General features: G+C 44.5%; 2 protein-coding genes across 2 annotated transcripts in view; one reads left to right on the forward strand and one right to left on the reverse strand.

Moving 5' to 3' along the window:
* Positions 1–13,211, forward strand: part of MCM10 (minichromosome maintenance 10 replication initiation factor) — a 45,251-nt gene extending 32,040 nt beyond the window's left edge. Inside the window, exon 18 of the mRNA XM_034643880.1 lies at positions 12,198–13,211. The gene's annotated coding sequence lies outside the window, so the exon portion shown is untranslated. The remainder of the gene's footprint in view (positions 1–12,197) is intronic.
* A 1,226-nt stretch (positions 13,212–14,437) lies between these two features.
* On the reverse strand, positions 14,438–24,578 carry UCMA (upper zone of growth plate and cartilage matrix associated). Its single transcript, XM_002925615.4, has 5 exons — positions 24,495–24,578; positions 24,112–24,177; positions 23,914–24,009; positions 19,477–19,575; positions 14,438–14,535 (listed from the first exon to the last, which is right to left on the reverse strand). The coding sequence occupies exons 1-5, from the start codon at positions 24,550–24,552 to the stop codon at positions 14,438–14,440; spliced, it is 417 nt and encodes a 138-aa protein (XP_002925661.1). The 5' UTR covers positions 24,553–24,578.
* Between the last annotated feature and the right edge of the window lie 696 nt (positions 24,579–25,274).

Consider the following 25,274-nt stretch of genomic DNA (forward strand, 5'->3'; position numbering starts at 1 on the left):
TCAAAGCCAACTTCCTTCTTTCATTTCTATTCTTACCTCTCTTTTGTTTTGCAAATTGAGTAATTCACTGACTCATGTGGCATTTAATTCACATCTATATGGTTCTCTTGTGCCCTTACAATATTGTGGAGATCTTTAATAGAAACACCTAAAATCTCATTGTTTTAAAATATAGCTTTGTTTAAATATGGCTTAAAGAAACTTCAAAACCTCTAACTAAAATGAATGCAGAGTTTAAGAAGCTGAAAAACATCTCAGACAGAACGAACTGTCTGAAAAACATCTCAGACAGAACGAACTCAGGGAGCTTGAGATTTGCAGATACACTTTATCATACACATCAAGAATTAGAGGTCGAACCCTGTGCAAATTAGCACCCCAAAAATGCTGTTGAGGAGATTCCTCTGCCAGGCAACCTGATTTTCCAAAGTGAATGCTGATATTATCCTAAGATTGAATAAATTGGTAGGAATATTATTACATTGGGATTTAAACTCTAGCTAGGAAAAGATCAGGTTTCCCCCAAGATGGTAGTATGGTAGGACATAATGCTTACAGGAGCTGGCTGTGGGAGGTGTTTGATTTATATTTTCAAGAGCCAGAAAAAACACGTACATGCCTTAGATTTCATCAAACTCTGCTCAATATGAGTAGAAGGTGCTGTGTCTGACCCTGGTGTCCTCCTAAGGTCATATTGCAAAAGCTATTTTTTTAGGAGGATTTCACTTCCCAGAAGGTGTTTGTTTTAATTTTTAACTAATGAAGAAAAGAATAGTGTTTAATTTTTAATAAGGACTGAAGGCACTAGAAAATGTGATATTTTTAATGGCTCATTTAGAGTAGGTTTGTTTATTCCATAAGCTTAAAATAGAGCTATGTATTTGAAGAAGGTCACAACTGAGTGGCTGCCAAGGACTTGAACTCCAGGCTGCTCCTTGAGCAATCCCCTTCCCATGAAAGAAACACATTCCTGTTTGAACGAGGGCACCATTAGAGTCCCCATTCACTTGTGTATCATATATAAGTATTGTAAGGTACTGTAATAATTTAAAAATCATTGAATTACTTCTCACTGACTCTAGATCTTGGGGGGCTTTTGTTTGAGGTCTTTCTGTGTGTGTGTTCACAGATCAGTGATGAGAAGGGGTAGATGGGCCAAAAGGGGGACTTATTGTTTGCATTGAAATTATGGTTCATCAGTGAGATCAGTCTTTTAATACTCTTCTATTTATCAGTGTATTAAATGCTTTTATATAAATCTAAAACGTGTGTTTAATTTTTCCTTACCCTGTCATTGGCAATGTAAGGCTTATTGTGTAATCATAGGCCATCCAAACAGGGTGAGTACACAGTGATCTATATTAGCAAAGAGAAACTTTGTATTTCATGGGGAAGTAGTTGATCTGGATGTTCTGATTAATTGTCACAGCAGACTTTGTTTTTGCTGTGCTTTTTTTTTTTTTTTTAAGAGAGAGCACACGAGCTGTGGGGAGGCGCAGAGAGAGAGAGGGAGAATCTAAAGCAGATTCCCCCCTGAGTGTGGAGCCTGATGTGGGGCTCGATTTCATGACCCTGAGATGATGACTTGAGCCAAAGTCAAGATTCAGACATTTAGCCCACTGAGCCACCCAGGTGCCCCTGCCTTTTTTTATTTAGAGGAAACAAGTGGCCTTTTTTTTTTTTTAATCACCTTTCTCTTGAGTTTTGTTTAAATATATTTTCTCTTCCAAACAACAGAAGGAAGACTGAAGTAAGGTAGATAACAGTGATGCAGAGTAGCAAATAAGGAGCTTCTGGGTGATTGGTGTGGAATGTTTCTCAGAGGCAACTTAGAAAGTTTAAAAGTTTTAAAGTTTTCAACTTTCAAAAACATTACAAGTTGACCGATCCATAACAAAGTTGACAGGAAGGGATTTCATGAGTTGGGTTGTATAAAAGTTGATGAGGACACAAGGGAAGCTTGATGTTTATAGCAGATTAAATGTGTCTGACAACATGGATTTTTTAAAAGTCAGAAGAGTAAATCTGTTTGTATTAAGTATATCACTCATAACAGCCCATCAGAGCTCTACGTAACAAGTAAAATAGACATCTCTGATCCCATAGGTAGAGATTTGGAAACAATACAGCTCTAAAGGATGGATGGCTCAAAAAATGAAATTCTATATTCACCAATATTGAGGAAAGAAACAGGGATATAGCTAAAGAAAATAATAGAGAGGCACAAAATGGAAGAAATCAGTTGACTTAATAGCAGTTTATGGAAAAGCTGTGGAATTTTTGAAAATTAAAAGAAGCTGAGGGGCGCCTGGATGGCTCAGTTGGTTAAGACACTGGATCTTGATTTCAACTCAGGTTATGATCTCAGGGTCCTGGAATTGAGCCCCGCATCATGCTCTATGCTCTGCTGGGAGTCTGCTTGAAGATTCTTTCTCTCCCTCTCCCCCCCGGCCCTCTCCCATAATGCTGAGAGTATAGCCACAATGCCAAACTGTGTAGATCAAAATGGGAATGCGCCCTGCTGTGTCCTGCACAGGTGAGAGCATATCGGCTTACATTTTGGAGAAAAGCCAGATGACAGTAATCAAGATGGTAAAAATTCAAAACTGTTTCACCCAGGAAAGATCAGAAAGAATTAATAATATATGTACAGTTTATTTTTGTTATGCACAGTAATTATATTTTGTAAAGCCGTCACTAAGTGAATTAGTAGATCCTGGGTCACTGTGCCAAGGGGGGAGTACAAGGGTAGGTTTCTGAGAGCCTCTGGTCAGATTTTTGTCAGTGATGCATATATAACCTTGTTTTATGTAGGTTTCTGTTTAAATACCATATTTAATATATATTGTTGATACATTAACATGGAACTCACAGCCAGCAGCACTATACATCATGATTGAACGAAGCTTATCTTAACACACATATCTTCTCCAGATGGCACACCATGTGGCCTTCTTGTACTGAAGAACACGAGACAGCACTTTAAGCATTATGCTTGGGCCATTTTTAACAGCAAGATCATCAACCAAAAGCACACAGTGTGAAAAGCGTGACATAAAAAGGACATTTGCTTACAATATCAGGGCTGAAACAAGCAAAAAGGTCACTTTGTTTGACCCCGCTGGGAATGTGTGCATTGGGCACTTCATATTTGTCATTGCTCGTCACATCCATAAATGACCAAAAAGACACCCCAAGTATTGATTTTGGAGTTACTAATAAATTTCAGCAATTAGGGGAGTCCACAAATAATGAGCAACTGTATAATTTTTTCCAAAACAAGACCAGATAGAGAGTGTTCCCATTTTGAAGATTAGGAAATTGATTAAGGGATTTGAAAATGTGAGTTGAAACTCAGATTGGAACAAAGGCTGTGGTAATGTTGCTTAAGCAAAGACTTCTCTGTTGGTATTTTTCTTTCCAGTTTTAGTGTATGTGCTGCCAAGCAAGCAAATATTGGTCTCGTCTTAATCAACTTTGTTAAGGCCTAAATTTCACACAGGTAAAGGCACACATTTTAACTGTATGATACAATAAATTTTGATGAACACGGACACCCACAAAAGCACCACCACAAGCAAGATGTAGGACATTTCCATCCCGTCAGTGGCTTGCGAGATTTCCCTGTCCTCCCCCACCCATTGCAGATCTGTTTTCTGTCCTTGTAATTTCCGCCTGTCTTTCGAGTCTCACTTAAATAGAGTCATGCAGAAAACACTCTTGTATCCGGCTTCCTTCATTCAGCATATTCTGAAATGCATCTGTGTTGTTGCATATATCAGTAGTTCATTATTTTTTATTGTTGAGTATTTTGCTGGATGGATATGCCCCACAATTTATTTATTCATCTGTTGATGGACACCTGAGTTGGATTATTTCCAGTTTGGGGCTGTTATGAATAAAGCATCTACCAATATTCAGGTAGAAGTCTTTCTGTGGATATGTGTTTTTGTTTCTCAGGGAAATATCTAGGAATGGTATTTCCAGGTCAAATGTAAGTGTATGTTTAGCTTTATAAGAAACTGCTAAACTAGGGGCGCCTGGGTGGCTCAGTTGGTTAAGTGTCTGCCTATGGCTCAGGTCATGATCCCACTTTGGGCTCCCTGCTCAGTAGAGAGTTTCTTCTCTCTCTCCCTCTGCCCCTTCCTCCAGCCCCTCACTCATACTTTCTCTCTCTCAAATGAATAAATAAAAATCTTGAAAGAAAGAAAAGAAAAGAAGGAAGGAAGGAAGGAAAGAAAGAAAAAGAAAAGAAAGAAGAAAAAAGGAAAGGAAAGAAAGAAACTGCCAAAATATTTTCTAAAGGGGTTGCACTGGGGCACCTTGGTGGCTCAGTCAGTTATGTGTCTGACTCTTGATTTCAGCTCAGGTCCTGATCGAGGTGTTCCATGCTCAGCGGGGAGTCTGCTTGGGATTCTCACTCTCCCTCTGCCCTTCCCCCATGCGTGTGCACTCTCTCTCTCTCTAAAAATAAATCTTTAAAAAAATAAAGGGGTTGCACCATTTTACATACCCACTAATAATGTGTGAGAATTCCATTTGCTCCACATTTTCACCAGTATTTGATACTGTCTGTCTTTTTAAGTTTTAACCACTGTAATAGGTGTGTGGTGGTATCTCATTGCAGTATGAATTTGTATTTTTCTCATGACTGTTGATATTGAGCATCTTTTCATATGCTGTTGGCATTCCTGTATCTTCTTTGGTGAAATATCTGTTTATTGATCAGGTTGAGTAAGAATTCTTCCGTATATTCATATGTGGAATTTAAGAAACAAAACAGATTAACATAGAGGAAAGGAAGGAAAAATAAAATAAGTGTTAATTGAGAGGGAGGCAAACCATAAGTAGTGCTGAACTCTAGGAAACAAACTGAGGGTTGCTGGAGGGGAGGTGGGCGGGGAGATGGGGTAACTGAAAGATGGGCATTAAGGAGGGCACTTGATGCGATGAGCACTGGATGTTCTATGCAACTGATGAATCACTGAATTCTCCCTCTAAACTAATAAAAAATAATTTTTTCTTTAAAAAGAGTTCTTCCTATATTCTGGATACAAGTGTTTTACAGATATATGTGTGATGACTATCTACTCCCAGTGTGAGACTTGCCTTTTCATTTTTTCTTAACAGTGTCTCAAAGAGCAGGTTTCTACTTTCTTGGAGTCCATTTTATCAGTTGATTCACTTTAGGTTCATACATTTTGTCTTTTTTTTTTTTTTTAAGATTTTATTTATTTATTTGACAGAGAGAGAGACAGCCAGCGAGAGAGGGAACACAAGCAGGGGGAGTGGGAGAGGAAGAAGCAGGCTCCCAGCAGAGCAGGGAGCCCAATGCAGGGCTCGATCCCAGGTCCCTGGGATTACGTCCTGAGCCAAAGACAGACGCTCAATGACCGAGCCACCCAGGTGCCCCCTGCATTTTTGTCTTCTAACTGAGAAATTTTACCTGCCTTAAAAGTCACAAAGATGTTCTTATAGAATATTTTATATAGTTCTAGCTTTTACTCTTTCATCTGTGGTCCACTTCAAGTTAATTGTCGTGTAAGTCATGAGGTATAAGGGCTGAGGTTCCTTGTTTTACAAATGGACACTCATTTGCAGCATCTCTCAGTGAAAAGATGAGCGCTTCCCTCATTATATTATTTTGCCGCCTTTGTGGAAAATCAGTTGATCATGTATTTTGGGGTCTACTTCTAGACTCAGTTTTGTTGCAGTAATGACATATTCATATGGTATATGTCAATCCTTATGCCAGTACCATGCTGTCTTAGTGACTATAGCTGTAACAAGTGTTGGAATCAGGTAGTGTTTGTCCTCCACCTTTGTTCTTTTTAAAATTTGTTTTGGCAGTTCTTGGTCCTTTGCATTTCAGTGTAAATTTTAGAAGCAGGATGTTGATTTCTACTGAGAAAAAAAAACCAAACAAACCCTACTGGAATTTGAAGATTGTGTTTAAGGGGCATGGTGGCTCAGTCAGTTAAGCATCCGCCTCTTGGTTTCACCTCAGGTCAAGATCTCAGGGTTGTGAGATGGAGCCCTGCGTCAGGCTCCACGCTCAGCATGGAGTCTGAGATTCTCTCCGCATGTGTGCACACTCTTTCGCTCTCTCAAATAATTAAATAAAATATTTAATTTAAAAAAAGATTGTGTTTAATCTGTGGATCAATTTGGGGGGATTGATATCTTAAGACTTTCTATCTGTGAATATAATACATCTCTCCATTTATTTAGGTCTTTAATTCTTCCCAGCAACATTTCGTAGTATTTGTGCCTGTCTCAGCATATGAATAGCCATTGTTGTGGCCCTTGTGAGTCCTATTATGATTGCAAGATGCCCTTCAACAATAACCGTTAGTAAACTTTGAAGAAATAAAGGTTTATTAATTGTAGGGCCTGGAAATTACATAGCACACCAGATAGCAAGGTCTCAGGCCGAACAGCAAGGTCTCAGGTAGAAGGAGTACACGTGGGCCTGGGGCTCTGCTTTCACTGGGGTCGAGGGTAGGGGTCTACTATTTTGTGGGCTTATGCTTAATTGGTGAATTTAAACATAAGAGTGGGATTTTAAAGTCCCTGAAGAGGAAAAACAAGTGGTCAGTTATAGAAATCAACTGAAATCTCAGACTGTCAGGAGGAGGTGGTGGCCTAGCCCTTCAATCTAGTGGTGTAGCTGGCGATGTGTATATGCGTGATAGCCGTCATTCAAGTGTATAGATTGTATATATATTTTGTCATGTTTTTTTCTAAATGTCTTACAGTTTTGATGATATTGTAAGGGGTACTTTTTGCATTGCAATTCCCAGTTATTACTTGCTCGTATATAGAAATACAATGCATTTTTGTCAGTTGACCTTGTATCCTGGGACCATGTTAAACTTACATATTAGTTTAGCAGCTTTTTTATAGATTCCATGGGATTTGCCTGAGAAGTTTTAACACTGCAGTTCCTGTCTATGACTGATGTTGTTGTTCCCATTCTAAAGAGGAAAGCATTTTCTTTCACCATTAAGTATCAAGAAAGTATTCTGAGTAAGGTTCAGCAAGAAGATCTATAAATAATAGTGTGGGTTCTATTTGTCTTCACATGCATTCCCTAGTGATGTTATTAGTTGAGCACCAGTGGGCTTGACCTTGAGAGGGGGAAGTCATGTCAAGTCCTGGGTTGAGTACATTTTCAGGTTGTGCTGAATTTTATCTTCACATAATCATCAATTATGCCAGAACAACAATGGTGTCTGTGTCATTCGGGCATTTAGGGTTAAGGGTGCAGGAAGAGTGTCCTCGGTGATTTAATAAAGGAACGAACTGTTTTCTTTTTGAACAGTGACTTCAGGATACCAATCTAAGAGTATTTTGGGGTTATCATCTTACAAAATATAAAACGTCTTTCCCCTTGGTATCATAATTCTGTGCTGGGTGTGTGATAAACAATCAAACATGAGCTAATAAAATCATAAGCTAGTGCACCCTGACCTCACTGGCTCATATTAATGAGGCTACCATTTTTATTTAGGAAAGTTTTACATTTGGGGGCCTATTCTCTAAATGATTCACGCTTACCATTGTGTCATTTGAGATTCATTATTACTGCTCTAAATTAATGAGAAATTATGTGGAAAACAATTTTCCATATTAAGTGAATGTTCTTTTCAGGCATACCTCCTCAAACATTGTCATTCCCGTAGGAAGCTTTCTTTTTTATGAAGCTTTCTCTTCAAGAAAGCTTTGTGAAAACTGTTCAACTCTAACTGTAGATTTTGTTATGGTAGAAAGTTGCCTTAATAAAGTGAGCATTATTGGTCAAAAATGAATTTTAGAGTTAAAACATAAACATGGAAAAAATAAAACATAAACATGAAAAAATATAGCTAGATACTTATATGTGCACAGATCACTTGAAAGATACTCAAGACTTGGGAATAATGGTTTTCTTTGGGAGACAGAAGGACACTATATTTTTTTCTGGCCTTTAAAATTTTTAAACCCATGTGGGGGCGCCTGGGTGGCTCAGTCGTTAAGCGTCTGCCTTCGGCTCAGGGCGTGATCCCGGTGTTCTGGGATCGAGCCCCACATCAGGCTCCTCCACTGGGAGCCTGCTTCTCCCTCTCCCACTCCCCCTGCTTGTGTTCCCTCTCTCGCTGGCTGTCTCTATCTCTGTCAAATAAATAAATAAAATCTTTAAAAAAAAAAAATTAAACCATGTGTATATATTACCTAATCAAAGTATTCTTAATTTTAAAAATCAAAATAATATGTAATCTCCCTCTGTACTCTCTCGCTTTCTGTTTCTCATGAATAAATAAATAAAATTTTTTAAGTGCTAATACATTGTAAGATCACAGGCCATACCAAAGTTACCAGTTGTCAACTAGAATATCCATATTTTTTTTAAGAATTTATTTATTTGTCAGAGAGCACAAGCAGAGGAGCAGCAGGCAGAGAGAGTAGACACCCCCCACCCCCACCCCCCCGCTGAGCAAGGAACCCGATGCATGACTTGATCCCAGGACCCTGGGATCATGACCCCTGCCGAAGGCAGACGCTTAACAACTGAGCTACCCAGGCATCCCTAGAATATCCATATTTTTAACCAATTTGCTTTTGGATAAATCCCTTAAGAACTTTTAAATTATGAAAAACTTGTCAAAGAATTGGAACATAATTGGTTGCAAATGAATTAGAAATGAGCTACCCAAATTAAACTGATAAAAGAAAAAAAAGCAGGTACCACTTTTTTTGAATTTTAAAAAATCATTCTGAGATTCACAATAATGACCACTTACAACCAAAAAAAAAAAAATAGGTAAAGGCACATGATAATAATTTGTAAACTCTCCCCTGGAGTGCATGCACACATTCCCACCCACCCCCCAAAAGAAAGCAGGAAAAAGCAAATGGCAACATAAAAAACCAATGAATTAAAAATAATGAGTTTTCGGGGCACCTGGCTGGTTCAGTTGGTTAAGTAGCTGACTCTTGATTTCAATTCAGGTCATAATCTCAGCGTCTTGAGATCGAGCCTGCCTCGGGCTCCATGTTGGTCATAGAGCCTGCTTAGGATAGTCCCTCTCCCTCTCCCTCTGCCCCTACCCCTCCCCATTCACTCTTGCTGTCTTTCTCTTAAACAATAAAAAAATAAAATAAAAATAATGTTTTCAGGACACCAGGCTGGCTCAGTCAGTGGCACATGTAACTCTTGGTCTTGGGGTTGTGAGTTTGAGCCCCATGTTGGGTATAAAGATTACTAAAAAATAAAATAAAGTAAATAAATAAAAATAATGGATTTTCACCAATTCATCCTTTGACAAATTTGTTTTCAACCACTTACCTGGAATCCCTAAAGGACTAGGAGAGAGTAATGAAAGAACAGAGAAGGGCCACGCATTTGACAAGGCCAGTCTCTAAAAATACAGCTTGCTCCATTACTAATTTCCTAGTAAATGTGGCTACCCAGATTCCCGCTCATGTTACCTTTGGCATGTTTCTCCCTGCCCAGGAAAAATGACTGTGATTGGTTTTTAGTGAAGGAATTCTGGGTGGAATTTGCTGAGGTATAATGGGACCCTTGTTAAGGATGGGGGTAAAATGAGGTAATAAATTTCTTTTTTCTGCCAGAGGTCTTTATCTTGAGCCAACATGCCAAGCATAGCCATTGAAGAGGCAAGGACAGGCTGTTTTATTGTTTTAAAACTGGCTACTCACCCACCCCATTCTTGATTCTTGACATCTGTCTGGCCTCAGCGTCCCTTCCTGCAGGTGTGGATGGCTGCGGGTATCAGTCCATCAGCTGCCCTCTACCTGGTTCCTGGACCTCTTACCAGAAGGCATTTGGGTGTGTTATGACCAAGATGACCCAAAATGTGGTTCCTCCATTTTCATGGCTAAGCAGAGAGCAGTGCTTTGCTTTTTTTTTTTTTTTTCTATTGCACGATTGGGTGTGTAAACACACATGTTGCCCCTTGTAAAGTAGGGTTACCAACTGAAAGCCTCAGGGGACTGGATCTGGCCAACCAAGAGGGCAGTTGGGTAAAGCGCCAGCTCACCTGTCCACCTGGGCCAGCAGCCTGCAGTCCTGCCTTGGGATCGGAGCTAGCGGTCAGCCAAGCTTACACTGCTTGTGCCCAACTAAAAACCGCAGCTGGTTGGCTCGCCATGTCTTCTCTCACTTAGTAACCAGCTAAGGACAGGAATGTGTTGCTCCTATGCACCTCTCAGCAAGAATTTCTCACCTAGGTGTGGGATGAAGTGCTGTGAGGAGCCCCATCCACAAGAGCTAGACCGAGGCAAGACTGGCCAGTTCTATAAGACTCCCTGTTCTGCCCCTTTCAGGGGTGCAGTAGGAAGCAGATGGGGCCCATGCTCTCATCTCCTGCCCAGTAATCCAGAGAGGAACACCTCTGACCTTCATTCTGCTCAAGCTGACTGATTTCCCCAGTTAAGATCAGAGATGGAAAATAGCAGGTAAACAGCAGAATTCCATTACTTTCTGTTGAGATTTACGTTTTGAAACTTGGAAATACTCATTCTCAATTTGTCTCATCAGGTAATAAGTAAAAATAGTAATGAAATTTTGAGGCATCTGCAGGGTTTTTCCTTGATGCCAATTTCTTCCAGCGTGATCACGTTCTCGTTTAAAGCTGCTGGTCCTTTCAGTGAAGGCTGCGGAGAAGAGCAGATTTCCTAAAGGGCCTTTCTGTTGAAAACAGGCCCAAAGGCTGTGGGGTAGCTCGTGGAAATGTGTGGCTCCTGCAGATGGGGTGTGATTTGGAGACTAGAGCTGAAGATGACATTTTCTGTCTGAGGAAACACCATGGACAATGTATCTTGAAAGAGTTCCCTTTTCCCGACCTTTCTGCCAATATTCTCAGTTTGCTTGGTTTAAGAAAGGATTGGCAAAGGGGTGCCTGGGTGGCTCAGTCATTAAGCGCCTGCCTTTGGCTCAGGGTGTGATCCTGGCGTTCTGGGATCGAGCCCCACATCAGGCTCCTATGCTGGGAGCCTGCTTCTTCCTCTCCCACTTCCCCTTGCTTGTGTTCCCTCTCTCGCTGGCTGTCTCTCTCTCTGTCAAATAAATAAATAAAATCTTTAAAAAAAAAAAAAAAGGATTGGCAAAGGTGTCCAGTGACAGGAAGCACATATAAATCTTCGAAGAGAAGTCTGATTTATCCAGTTTAACGTGTGTAAATTATCCCATCATTTCATTTCCAGAAACCTATCTTACTAATAGAGGAATGGGTAAGTAAAGTCTAGCATATTCATGCAGAGGGAGCAAAGACACACACAAACACACTCCCCACTAGGGCCATGTGATGTAAATACACGATAGGGCTTATTGAAGGAAAACTTAAGAGCACAGACAATTCCCTGAGCACCCATGACCTCACAGAGAAGTGTGCTTAAGCTGGGGAGAGCTGCACCAGCTCCACCATGAAAAGGATTACAGTGAAAGGACCCAACTCTGGGGTGCTCTCCTTGCTTTTGGAAAGAAGCAAGGAACATGCCTGTGACAATATAATAATGAGCTACTTGGTCGAGGCAAATACTCTTGTTAGACCTTGTTAGAAAAAGGGAGTTTTCGGAGCTCAACTTTGGTATCAGCCAGTTCCGTGTGGCCAACTCAGATCTGCACTGAATGTGGGGCTATCATGATTTGCATAATTACATGTCATTTTGCCTTTATAAAGAATGAAGTATGTGTGTGAGAATAGATAGGAAAAGTGGAAGGATACATACCAAGCCACTGACAGGGCATACCTCAGAGTAGAATTAAGCAAAAAGGAAGAACTCTCCTTATGTGTGATGGATTTCCTTTTTTTTTTTTTTTTTTTTTTTTTGGTAAGATTTTAAGTAATCTCTATACCCGACATGGGGCTCGAACTCACAACCCCAAGATCCAGAGTTGCATGCTCTACTGACTGAGCCAGCCAGACACAGCCGGGCACCCCGTGTGTAATGGATTTCTGCGTTGCTTGAATTCGCTACATTGAGCACATATTGTAAATGAAATAATTTTACAGTGGAAATGTTTAAAAAAAAAAAAAAGATTGGTAAGGATGAGTAAATGTATAAAAAACATTTTAAGTGGTGAAATAGCAGCTTTCCGTTAAATATTTTGTGCATGTTTTTCCAGTTCTGAGGAAAGTTTTCATTACTCTGCTGGTTTTCTTTTGGAAGCATTCTAATTTGACCCCGTTTAGACAGGCCCGCAGACGGCGAACGTGTAGTCGGTAGCGCGACTTCGGAGGACGCTTGGAGGGTCATCAGAGTATTCTGGAGGCTCCGCTGCCAGTCTCCCGGCTTAAGGCGCAATGAACACAAGCGCATCATGCAGTGGAAAAGTTGGGCACTGCTTTGGCTTTTGTCGTGCTGGGACTTGGGCCCAAGCTTGAATCTCTGAAGTGTGAATCCCAGGACTCCTGAGAAGAGAACGGCTCCTCTATTCCACCTGCCCAGGTGACAGCGTTTAATGATAGAGTTTGCCCCGTGCCCCTCTTGCCTTCCCAAGGCCGGTTCAGCTCCTGCTTGGAGTTCGTGTGAGAAAATACAGTGCTGACCGTAGATGAGGTGACTTGGAATATGTATGATTGCTTAATCATTAGGATCTTATCAGCCTTTTAAAAGATTACTTAAAAATACATGCATTCGTTACAAAATGGCCTGCTCTAATAAATCGTCCCGCCTCTGGTGGAGTATTTTACCCCAGCTGAGCAGCTTTGCCTTAAAGCAAAGTCCCCCTACGCTGCCCTGGGATCCCAACCTCAGAAGCAGACTGGACTAGCCAGCCAGGGACCCAGGTTTCAGGGGAAGCAGTGGCCCCATGGTGGGGGACAGGGAGGTCGCTAAGAGGGGATGCTTGTACTTCCTCTAGACTCCTCTCTATCTTCTCATATACTGTGTCCCCACGGAGGTGCCTGCTGCAGCTGTTCTTGATTGTTCTTCATTCTTAGTAGGGAATTCCCGAGGGTAGTTGAGAGCAAGGGTAAAGTAGGATAGATGGTGAGTCTGGGGCAGGAAGTGGGGTGGTTGGGAGAGAAGAAAGGGGCACTGTTAGAAGCTGAGTTGGGTCCTCCCCTTAATTCATTATGACTGGGGTCTTTATAAGAAGGTAGAGCACGTGACTCTTGATCTTGAGTTTGTGAGTTCAAGCCCCACGTTGTGTGTAGAGTTGACTTAAAAAAAAAATAAAGTGACATCAAGAAGAGCAGAGACAGAGGGGGCACCTGAGTGGCGCAGTCGTTAAGCGTCTGCCTTCGGCTCAGGGCGTGATCCCAGCGTTATGGGATCGAGCCCCACATCAGGCTCCTCCGCTATGAGCCTGCTTCTTCCTCTCCCACTCCTCCTGTTTGTGTTCCCTCTCTCGCTGGCTGTCTCTATCTCTGTCGAATAAATAAACAAAATCTTAAAAAAAAAGAAGAAGAAGAGCAGAGACACAGACAAACAGTGGAAAGACGATGTGAAGACACAAAGGAAAAGGCCCTGTGACAACAGATGTGAAGATCGGAGTGCTGCTGCCACCAGGCAGGGAGTCCTGGAGCCACCAGAAGCTGCAGCAGGCAAGGCAGGATCCTCCCCTAGAGAGAGGGAGGGCGCATGGCTCCGCTGATACCTTGAATTCAGACTTCCAGCCTCCAGAACTGTAAGAGAATCCATTTTTATTGTGTCAAGCTACCCAGTTTGTTACATGATGCTATGGCAGCTTTATGCTAAAGCCTACAGGCACTAGGAGGAAAACTGAGGTAACACCAAAGCTAAATTTCTGCTTTACAGTTTTGGTTATAGCTGGCCTTGCTATAACCCTGGCTTCTGATTTGATGCAGTTAAGAAACCACAGTTGAACCTTGAAACTCTTCAGAGACATGAGGAAACATCTAGTCTCAGTATCCATCCCAGAGAATGGTCTTAGCCTAAACAGTTGTGTTAACATTTCTCTTTCACTTGTGTGACTTACTGAGACAGACTAAGAATATTATGAGCAATACACCTTGAGTTCAGGGTTTCAAATGCCTAAGTCAGTGAGAGTAACGTGTCAGTCAGGCTCAGGGAGACAAGTTGGCATGACAGTTTGAGATTTCAAAAGATGATAGTGTCGACTCAGCACTTTTATTTCTAAGCTGTAAGCAAACATGTCATCTTTTCTCTTTATTGTGATCCTTTTCATTGTTCTACAGGACAGGAGTCTTACTGTGGGAACAATGGCTAAGGAAGGGGGAGTTACTGTAGGTTACTAGGAGGCCCCGCAGGTGTTTGCCCAACTCAGAAAATCATCTGCAAAGAAGCAAAAGCCAGAGCATCTTAATCCATCTGAGCACAAGGCATGTGTGTTTACACAGCCCCAAGGTGAGACCCTTTGAAGGGGCCTGTTTGTATGGAAGCGTTGTTCAAACACCTGCAGTGGATATGTGAGTTTGCTCCGTCGTCTTGGTCTGTCAAGATGAGGTCAGATGTGGTGGCGGTTGTAGAGATATGATGGGTACAGGCCATCATAATGCCACTGGCGCCATTGCTCAATAGCTTCCCGGCTTCTCTCTTCCTGTTCTGAGGAGCAGAAATAAAATGGTCCTGTTAGCATGGAGAGGACTCTGATCTGAGGAGAGCCACCAAGCTCTTGGCAGCTGTCAACCCAAACTGCCTACCCTGTGGCGACACGAACAAACTGTGCCAAACAGAACATCTGAGTTGAAAGACCTGATAGAACAGTGAGTCGAAAGGCCTCACTTTGGGAGCCAAGCCCAGGCAGGAGACAGAGCTGGAAGCCAGGAGAGCCAAGATCAAAATTTGTGTCTCAGTCCTGTGCTCTTTCCCCTACACAGCCAGCAAAGCACGGAGAGGTAACAACTGGCTCAAAGAGGCAACACCTAAGAAATGAAGCACAAAGAGAACAGAACAGTAACGAAAAGAGATGATAGGCTTATGGTTGGAAAAATACATCATGGATGGAAATAACTGTCCACTTCAAGTGGTGGCGTTATGAGTAATTTTTTCTCAGGCTTTAAAAATAAAATGTTTTAAGAACTATCCAGAAAAGGGGGTGGGTGAAGCAAAATGGAGGGAAATTTGATAATCATTGATTCTGGGTGATGATTATATGGGTTCATTGAACTGTATACTTTTGCATATGTTGGAGATTTTTCAAAGTAAAAGGCTGAAAAGAACAGAAGGTAGTTTTTAGTAAGAAAGTCCTGATTTTGCTGTCTTTAATCAGACATTCTCGGAATAACAACTTTGTTCAATTGTAGAATTAGGCTCCTGACACCAAGCCCACACTGCTTGTCATTGTTAGGGACCATGAAAGCACGAGCAGATTTCACAAGTCCCTCAGTGTGTAAAAAGGCAAACATAAGACTCCTCAAAAAGTTAAATAGCATTACCACATAACCCAACAATTCTACTCCTAGGTATATAGCTAAGAGAAGTGAAAACAGGGGCAAATGAATGAACAAACAAAAAGTGATACACACACACATGTATTATTCGTTCAGTCATAAAAAGGAATGAAATACTCCAGACACAAAAAGACATGTGCTGTGTAATTCGACTTCTATAAAATACATAGAACAGACAAATTGGTAGAGCCTGAAATGTATTCAAGGTGAGCAGAGACTGGGGAATGGGGAGTTAACTGTTGCCTAATGGGTACAGAGTTCCTCTCTGAGGTGATGAAAGGGTTCTAGGAATACATAGTGGTGCTGGTGGCACAACAGTGTGAATGTGCTAAATGCCACCAACTTGTACGCTTAAAAATGGTGACGATGGCAAATTTTATGTAAATTTTACCACAGTTTTTAAGTAGTTGAGGAAAATGTTGGGAGGATAGGAAGTTCTAACAGAAAAAGATAGTATCAAGGGCTCAGAACCTCAAAAATTGTCCTTGCCTCTGTTTTTTCAAATGTGGGCTTCACCACCAAAAAGCCTGTGAACCTGACTTTGGTGCCAGTGAACCTCGTTCTCTGGGGCATGGTTTGAATGGTGAAGTCAGGATGCGGAGAAAATGGGCGTCAGCGTGGTCCTTAGCCCCCGTGAAAGCCAGATGCCCTCGACAAGAAGGACCCCCTGTTACCACTGGGTGTTCAGGCATCGTGACTGCTGGGTAAGTTTCCGTCCTCTGTGAGCTTGGAGTTGGTGCTATCCTTGATGCTGGAAATCACCTTTGGGACTTAGTACCCCAGGACAGCCTGGCTTAGAATCAGGCCTTGGCTGGAGCTTTGGGTCTTCAGCCCTTCAGACCTTTCTCAGGCCAGATAGATCAGCTACTCTTTGCGAATCTTGAGAACATGATTTTGACATAGAAGTTGATTTTTTTTCCTCCAGGTCGTGCCAGTTTCTTCATACACCATTTCACCTAGACAAAGGGAAGGCCTCCCTGGTAAAGGCCCGAACAGTGTGGCTTTTGTGTAGGGGACCACCTGTGGCTGAGCATTTTTAGCCAAGCCAGGTGTCATGCAGCCAAGCCCAGATGGGCCAACCCAGGCTTCCGGCTTTGAAGGTAGAAGGAGACATTTGCTCCCACACAGACCGCAGAGGTAGGAGCTCAACACACTCTTTATCCTGGCACTTCCAGAGGCAGAACTCAAAGGCATAAAGAGCATCTTTGCCTCATAAAACTGGTGGTTTTTGAGTAGAGAAATAACCAGGAGCCACAGCCTTCCCAGAGGAGGTCCGGTGTCCTGGATGGGCTGATGGGCCTTCAAGATGGTGTTCTCAGGCTCTCAGGAAGGTCCCTCTGATCCAGACCACCTACCTAAACTTCCTCCTTTGGAAATCCTAGGCCTGTCATTTATCCATGGTCATCCCTCAGCATTTGCTTTTAAAGGGTGGGACCAAACTTGCTGCGGCTGCTGGTTATTCTGAGACTAGGTGACATGGTCAGATCAAAATAGCCAACTGAAAAACCAGGGTCCTGACTGAGGAGTGTGTGGGGGCCTCAGGGAAGGGCTGAGAGCACTCCCCTGGGGTAGAGGTTTCACCAACCCGGTGTGGGCTAACACACTGCAGTCATGTGCTCTGGGGCAGAGGTGAGGGGAGAGGAGGAAAATTGAGATGTATTTCACATCAGCATTTGCCCTCAGGCAGGCTGGACCTGCCCTACCTTTTTGCCTCCTTCCTTTATTGAGCAGCCCTGGAGGGGCTGGGGGTGGGGGTGGGGAGGGCATGCTCTCCTTACTCACATCACTCCTCACTCCATCCAACTGCAGGGACCAATTCCCGGATCAAAGAGGATCCCCCAAGACCTCCACGCACCTGATCATCCTTCATTTATAAGAACATTTCTTGGCTGGTAAACATACCTTGGTTCGAATCCCTGACTAGTGATGGCACTTTGGATATTCAAGCTCCTTTCTAAGCCTGAGTTTTTGAAACAAAAACAGAAATTGTAAGACCCGAGAGGCTGGGTGTAAGGGTTGGGTGGTTCAGAACAGCGCCAGACAGAGCCAAGTGCTCAACCAGTGACAACAGCTCCGTCATTACAACCCCCGTACGCCCACGTCCTGGCCTGCAGTCTTCATCTTTGTGGGCAAGGCCTCAGGCCCCCGATGGCTGTCTCTCTGGCTTTGGTAGAGGACTGGCCATCCCTCGAGTGCCTGGCCCCTCACCCTAATTCAATGTGAAAGGGAAAACAGTGAGTGTTCTCTGCCCAGATGCTAGGGATTTGGATCGGAAACATTTTCAAATGCCCAGAATAAAGTCCTATTATTAATACGGTGAGTTCAAAAAAAAGAAAAAAAGACCCTGAAGGAATTTTGCAGGCCACGTTCTCATTTTTTAAATGCCTCTCCCCAGGCTGTTCACCAAGGTAAACAAATGTCAAACAGAAATATTTTGCCTCTGAGTTACAACAGCCTGGGTTTATTTTTCCCAGGATGTTCCCAGAAAAGCTTGATTTGGTGGGATCGAAGCCCAGTACCTGTTTGCAGGGGTCAGGTGCCACCTGTGAGCCAGTGGGCATGGCCTGCAGCCCTTGGTACCTGGTGATTGTATCCTTTTCCTAAGAGATGCCCTCAGAGAGTGCTACCTCCAAAATCCACCAGAGCATACAAGCCAGGAGGCTCATGACTTCAGAACGAAAATCACAGACTTTCTCTAGCAAAGCTCACCTAAACTGGGGCCTTTTGTCCAAGCTCACGTACATTCAGGAGCTTGCTCGGGAGCATTTCCATCTTGAAGTGTGGGGGAAAGACCAGAACAGAAATAAATGTAAATGCACACTCCGGCCTGCTAGCCTTAGCCCTAATCAGTGTTTCTATAGGGTTTTGCTCTGGATGACACTTGAGGACACTTAATAGATGCAAAGTCCCATCCCATGCCATGGGAGACTGGTTCAAAAACAACATCTCCCTCTGCCTCTGCCCATGCCTACACCCAGCTGTCACCACTGCGGCCTTGGTGAAATCAGCATTGCCTGAGGGAGGCAGGAGTCCTGTCTGTCCAAGGGCTGAGGCAGGGAATGAAGTGTGTCGTTTGCCTGGCAAGAGACTGACACAAAAGCCAAGGTTTAGAAAAGATAGCAGTTGGGGCGCCTGGGTGGCACAGCAGTTAAGCGTCTGCCTTCAGCTCAGGGCGTGATCCCGGCGTTATGGGATCGAGCCCTACATCAGGCTCCTCCGCTATGAGCCTGCTTCTTCCTCTCCCACTCCCCCTGCTTGTGTTCCCTCTCTCGCCGGCTGTCTCTCTCTCTGTCAAATAAATAAATAAAATCTTTAAAAAAAGAAAAAAAGAAAAGACAGCAGTTGCGTAAGGGCACAAGCAAAGCATATCAAACTTAGAATGTGCCCAGCGCTATCAGTGAGTTGCTTTCTGAGGTCGGATTTCCTGGTTTGGTTAAACCTGTCAGATAAGATACTGATTATAGGGGCACCTGGGTGGCCCAGTCAGTGAAGTGTCTGCCTTTGGCTCAGGTCATGATCCCAGGGTCCTGGGACCGAACTCCGCATCAGGCTCCTTGCTCAGGAAGGAGCCTGCTTCTCTCTCTCCCTCTGCCTGCTGCTCCCCCTGCTTGTGCGCTCTCTCTCTCAAATAAATAAGTAAAATCTTAAAAAAAAAAAGATACTGATATAGTGAATAGGTGAGCGAAGGCCAGAATGAGTAGTTCCTAGAGCCATTATGTTGATGTGAATCCAGGGGAGTTGAAAGTGAGCTTGAAATCTTTCCAACGCACCTGTCACCAGAGCTAAGCCACTAGCATAGGTGCTAAGACAGGGAACATGGGCCACCACCTCCTCCAGGTAGGAGGAGAAAATAGAATCAGCCAAAAATTCCCTGAGCCAGTGGAAATCTAGGTGTTGTGTCCTCTTCGTGCCTTCTCAAGTTCTGTCCCATTGGTGTGACTTACTTTCTTCAAGACTCCAATAGATGTGAACTGAGGAAAGAGCCTCACTTACACCTCCCTCCTCTAATTGAAGTCTAGGGAGATGTGGAAGCAACTTTTGATTTTTCCCCAAAGGCCCACTTCCCCGAGGAGGGTGGCTGAAGAGCTCTTACCGTCATTTTGCTCCTCCACGAAGTTCTCAAACTCGTTCCTTTGTTCCTCGTAATACTCTCTCCGCAGCTCATCAGCCCGCAGCTTCTGCCTGTTCTCCGCTGGGAAAAGGCAAGAAGCAATAGTTGCCTCTAAGAATGGGGGCAGCTGCATGCATTTAGGGGAACACTGGTCATTTTGCCTGAGCAACTTGAACCTAGTGGGGAGGGATTGCTCAGGAGGGGTGCAGATGGAAGCTTCATGAAGATGATTTACTTCTGACACAGACTTTAAAACTTGAAGGACCCAGGAACTCACCCCATCCAAGCACTGCATTTTGCAAATGAGAAAAGCTAGTTAGCTTCACTCATAAAATTAGTGGTGGATCTGAGTATACTGGGCCAGTTAGAAACTAGAAATCCAATGATTAAAAATGAATTGTAGGAGGGAATAATCAGCTTAAAGTTAATTTCACATTGGTGCACTTGGGTGGCTCAGTTGGTTAAGCATCTGCCTTTGGCTCAGTTCATGATCGCAGGGTCTTTGGATCGAGCCCCAGGTTGGGCTCAGAGATAAGCAGGGAGCCCAGTTCTCCCTCTGCCCCCTGTCCCGTCCGTGTTCTCACTTTCTCACAGGCTCCCTCTCTCAAATAACAAAATCTTTTTTAAAAAATAAAGTTAATTTCACTTTAATACTTTCAAGTCTGTTTTTGAGCACCTGTCATAGCCAAAATGTGTCCCAGGCACAGATTAAAAAGGCAAGTAAGAAAGATTCTGTCCCTCTATTTTAGAGGCCAATAATCCAGATAAGGAGAAAGATACAAAAACAAGTCATGCCCAGCAGTATGGCTGCTATGATAGAAATGTATACAGGGCACAATGATGGTAGGGATGATAAAATGAGATAGATCTGAGAGGATCCTTGGTATCCATTTCCTTAGGCAGTTCCTTCCCTTTGTGTGGGCTGGCCTTAATGACTCTCTTCTAATGAATGGAAGTTGGCAGACATGATGGAATGTGGCTTCCTTCTTGGGCATCTCTTGCTCTGAGGGAAGCCAGCTGCCATGTTGTAAACAGTGCTATGGAGAGGCCCACTCATAGCAAAGAACTGGTGGCCTGACGGATAGTCAGGCTTGTTGGAAGGTAAATCTTAAGTCAGGCCTTGAGATGACTACAGCCTGGGAAAGTTGCTGAGCCTGAGGCCCCCAGCTGAGGCATATCTGGACTGCTGAGCAACTAGGAGACAGTAAATCTGGTTTTAAGCTGCTGAATTCGGGGTCCATTGGTACATGGCAGTGGGTAACTGGTACAGAATATGAGGTGATCAGGTAAACTTCCTGATGATGACGATACTGCAGGTATCCCTTAATTTTTAAGGCAATGCATTCTAGTAAAGTTGGCTGTAAACTTTTTTTTTTTAAGATTTTATTTGAGAGAGAGAACAGGGAGAGGAGCAGAGGGGAAGGGAGAGAGACTCTTAAGCAGAATCTACGCTGGGCGTGGAGCCTGATGTGGAGCTTGATCTCACCACCCTGAGATCATGACCTGAGCTGAAACCAAGAGTTAGACTCTTCACTGACTGAGCCACCCCGGTGCCCCAGCTGTAAACTTTTTTATGAGAAATCTGAGTTCCACATGATAAAATTGGGGGGTACACCTCTGTGGTCAGAAGAAATACCCCCAGTGATAAGTGAAAACTCTCACCAAGAACATATAAATATGGTGACCATTCCTTGGCAGTTGAACACTGAAGACCCCCCCAGCAGCACCTTGAACCCCCCGTGGGAATCCCCACCTGAAACACATCGCACTTCACCAGCATGTACAGCTGTTCTTCATCTGCTTTAATTTAGCCTGAAAAAATCTTTCTAGATCGGAGATTTTTTGGTGTAAAAGAGTTTCCAGGTTCATCCATTTCTACCCTTAAATCTTGGCCTCTTTGGTGTGAGAACTCTAGTTGTCTGAAGGAAATTATTGAAAGCTCTCTTAATATCAAGATAATTGCTTTTAACTGGGCTTTAACTGGACAAATTCACAATAGCAAGAAGGCCATGTCTGGTGCCGGAGGAACTGGCCCCTCAAGAACCCCTCTCACTCCGCTTGTATGATCACATCAAAGAGGGGAGACTGAGGCGCCGTTGTTCCCCCCCCCCAGCTTGGCCGTGCAGGAGGAAGTCGGGTANCCCCTTTTTCCCCCCCCCCCCAGCTTGGCCGTGCAGGAGGAAGTCGGGTACAGTCATGTTGGAAGCAGAGAAACTGAGGAAGCCATTGGGTTCCTGCCCCACCCCACATTACAGGGGAGCTAAGACAAACAACGAAGTATTTCTTTGTGCAATAATAATACCATAAACCATCTGAAATGTTTGGAAGTTAAGGGGCCTACAATAATAAGTAAATTAATTAAATACTTGTTATTTATATTACATTATTTTATGTAACTCAGAGTAAAAATCCAATTATCTGTGAATTGATCTCAGTGTAGATTCCTTAGTTAAGTCCCTTGTTTTTCCCACATTTATGCCTTTATGCACATAGTTGTAGGATTCTTGAGTCTGGCAGAAGGAATTGGTACTCCAGTCCTTCCCCCACACTTAACCCCTGCCCCACATCCACACATTTCTTAGGAGGGAATTGAGGCTCAGAGAGGTGCAATGACCTAATCAAAGTCACACAGTTGGTGAGGGCATAGCTTGGGACAAGCTAGAGCCCCAGGGGCCCACACTCCACTACTCGGCCCAGAGCAAACCTTTCGTGGCACCATCCCCCTTATGACCCACCATGAGCCCCAGTGTTGCTCCAGGCCCCAGAAACCCCCTGGTGATGGGAGGGAAGGGGGTTTGGAGTGTAGGAAGCAAGTGCTTCATGAGCCATCACCAATTCTAAAGAAGCATTTTCTATTCCTATGTACTTCGAAAAAGAAACTGTCTTCCCAAATTGCCTTTCTGAAGGTGAGACAAATGGGACCCTAGACTCAGCAAAGGCTAAGAACGATTTGTCTTGGGACAAAAGGCCACGTCAACCCTGTGCATCCTGTGTGTCATGTACATCCCTTCTCAGGTGCTGCATTTCATTCTTAGTGCCTCCTCTCATCCTAAAGGAACCTCCTACATCTTTACCTAGTTGCTTAGAGATGTCAGGTGCCTGTTCCTGGTTCCGGATTCCAGCCTATCAGTGTCACTTGCCTTTTACCCAGCCTGAGACATAACTGAGCATTGCTCTCCCGCCCATGCATGGGAGTCGCCCAGGTGACAGCAGGTGAACTCAGGTGCGTCCCACGTCTTCACCAGGCTGTCCTGGGCCCCTCATGACTGACACACACAGTTTCTATTTGAGGTGAGGGACCTGTGGCTTCATCACACTCCTCATGGTTCTGAATCAGCTTACGAGGATGGAAACTATTCACCTCTCCTAAATTGACGCCTGTTGCCCACTGGAAGTCTGCCAGGAGGCTGCTTCTCTGATTTCCATCAAGAACTGACCGGCCTTCATCACAGCCCTTCCCGTGTGTCTGGATATTTGCTAACTTCTAAATTTCAAGTTGGGTAGGCCTGGAGATTTTCCCAGTGTGGTTCGTACTTATCCAGTCGGCTGCGGGGAGGGGGAAGGAATTTCATCTCCAAGCATTTTCATCATTTGAAAACAGTCCTGTTATTTTTACTGAGCAAGTTAGCCTTGCTGAGAGTGCCAAGGGACACAGAGAGTTTATTCAGACACACACGCAAGTAATGAATCAAGCCACAGACTCAGAGACAGAGCTCAAGAGTCCTTGGAAGAATCTAGTTCAAGGGCAGAAAACTCAGATGCCTTCAAGGGTCGGCAGATCATGGAAATGACAGTCCCTGCCAGGCAGGGGACACCAGGGCCTACTTCAGACTAAGGAGACACACTTCCAAGCTCAAACGCCTTCCAAATGCATTGGAAATGAAAATTAAAAACAACAACAAAACAAAAACAAAAAAATCACTACTGGCTGAATACCAGAATTTCAGGGGCTTATAAATAAGGAAACTGGGGCCAGAGGGAGGAAGTGGCCAAGGCCACTTGACAACACAGCTGTCACCAAGCCCAGAGTCCCAGCTCCCAGTCCCACGCGCCCTCTCCCTGCCTGTAGTGCTCTTGGTTGCTCTTGCACGTGGGGCACTGTTCGATACCTCCAGGAAGCACACACCCAGATAGTGTTCCCTCCTGACTAGAACATATTTCTGTTGAACGTTTTACACTTCCTGAAATTGGGATGCATCTTCTTTCTATTAAGTGCATTCGATGTAGCACTGCCCCTTTTTGTGCCTTACCGTGACGGTGTGGTCAAAGATGTGACCTGCAATCGAGGAAATGTGGAATTCCACTTTGATACCCGGTAGCCAAGTGGAGCCCTCCGTCCGCTTGCAGTCCCCACAGCCCAGCTGACTACGCGAAAGGAATGGGAGGGGCGAGCAGAAGGCAGGCCTCTAGCATCCTTACCATTGGCCTCATCTCGGGATTTGGGGGACCGCTTGCCGCGCCTCTTGAGGAAATTTGACGCATCTGATTCCTGCATGAAAATCTTCTGTTCTACATCTGAAACCCGAGAGAGGCCCATCACAACCAGCCCAGGCTTGCCAGGGCTACTGCAGTAGCTGGCCCACCCCCCTTGCAGCCCTGGGTGGCCCTTGCACTCACCTTCCTGGGCCTCTTGTCCTGCCACCTGCCGGGTACCCACTGATGCGCCAGTCCCCTCCTGCAGCACTGTGGGAGAGCACAGGGTGAGGGCTGTAGCACCTCAAGGGGAGCCCTCACCCAGAGCTGGGCTGGGACAGTCCTTCCCAGACACTGTGAATTGCCAGGCCCCACTGTGGGGCCCTGGAGCTCTCACATGCCGGTCGCAGAGCGGTCTCCTCAGGAAACCACCAAGTAAGCTGTTCTTTCTGTGTTGTGTTGTACACACACGCACACACACACCAGGCACGGCCGTCTTAACAGTAAGCACCCCTACCCTTTTCTACCTGGGCCAGCTAAGCAGCCTCACCTAACACCAGTCCATGCTGGAGCCGCCCCATACTCACTGGTCAGGAGTACAGCAGCTGAGAGACAGGAGGCGAGGAGCAGCTGTCTCCAGGCCATTTTTGGAGGGGCTGAGGCTCCGTTTGGGAACCACAGGGCAGAGAGGGTTCTACAGACCCTGAAGCCAGCTGCCAGGTCCTCACGTCTGTGCCACTCATGCCAGGAGGGAGGGAGGCAGGAGACCTGGATACCCCTGGGGGTGTGTGGGAGGGGTCTCAGCTGCGGCTTCCATTGGCTGCTCCTTCTGGAGCACTGGAGATGATTTTGGCGTCCTGCAGACCTTCACAGAAGCACAGCCTGTCGTCGGGCCCCAGCCGAGACAGTTTTGAAGTGGCCTTTCCAAGTTCCACACCCAAGGAGTTGCTGTTGGAATGCCCAGCCCAAGAGTCAGGATTCCAAAGACTTTGAAAGAGATCCTGGCATCTGCTTCAGGGGAGGTGGGAGCTCTAGTCCTGGAGGCTGAAGCCTGTGGGNCAAATTCACAATAGCAAGAAGGCCATGTCTGGTGCCGGAGGAACTGGCCCCTCAAGAACCCCTCTCACTCCGCTTGTATGATCACATCAAAGAGGGGAGACTGAGGCGCCGTTGTTCCCCCCCCCCAGCTTGGCCGTGCAGGAGGAAGTCGGGTACAGTCATGTTGGAAGCAGAGAAACTGAGGAAGCCATTGGGTTCCTGCCCCACCCCACATTACAGGGGAGCTAAGACAAACAACGAAGTATTTCTTTGTGCAATAATAATACCATAAACCATCTGAAATGTTTGGAAGTTAAGGGGCCTACAAT

This window comes from Ailuropoda melanoleuca, chromosome 15, assembly GCF_002007445.2.
Source record: "Ailuropoda melanoleuca isolate Jingjing chromosome 15, ASM200744v2, whole genome shotgun sequence".
NCBI classification, from domain to species: Eukaryota; Metazoa; Chordata; class Mammalia; order Carnivora; family Ursidae; genus Ailuropoda; species Ailuropoda melanoleuca.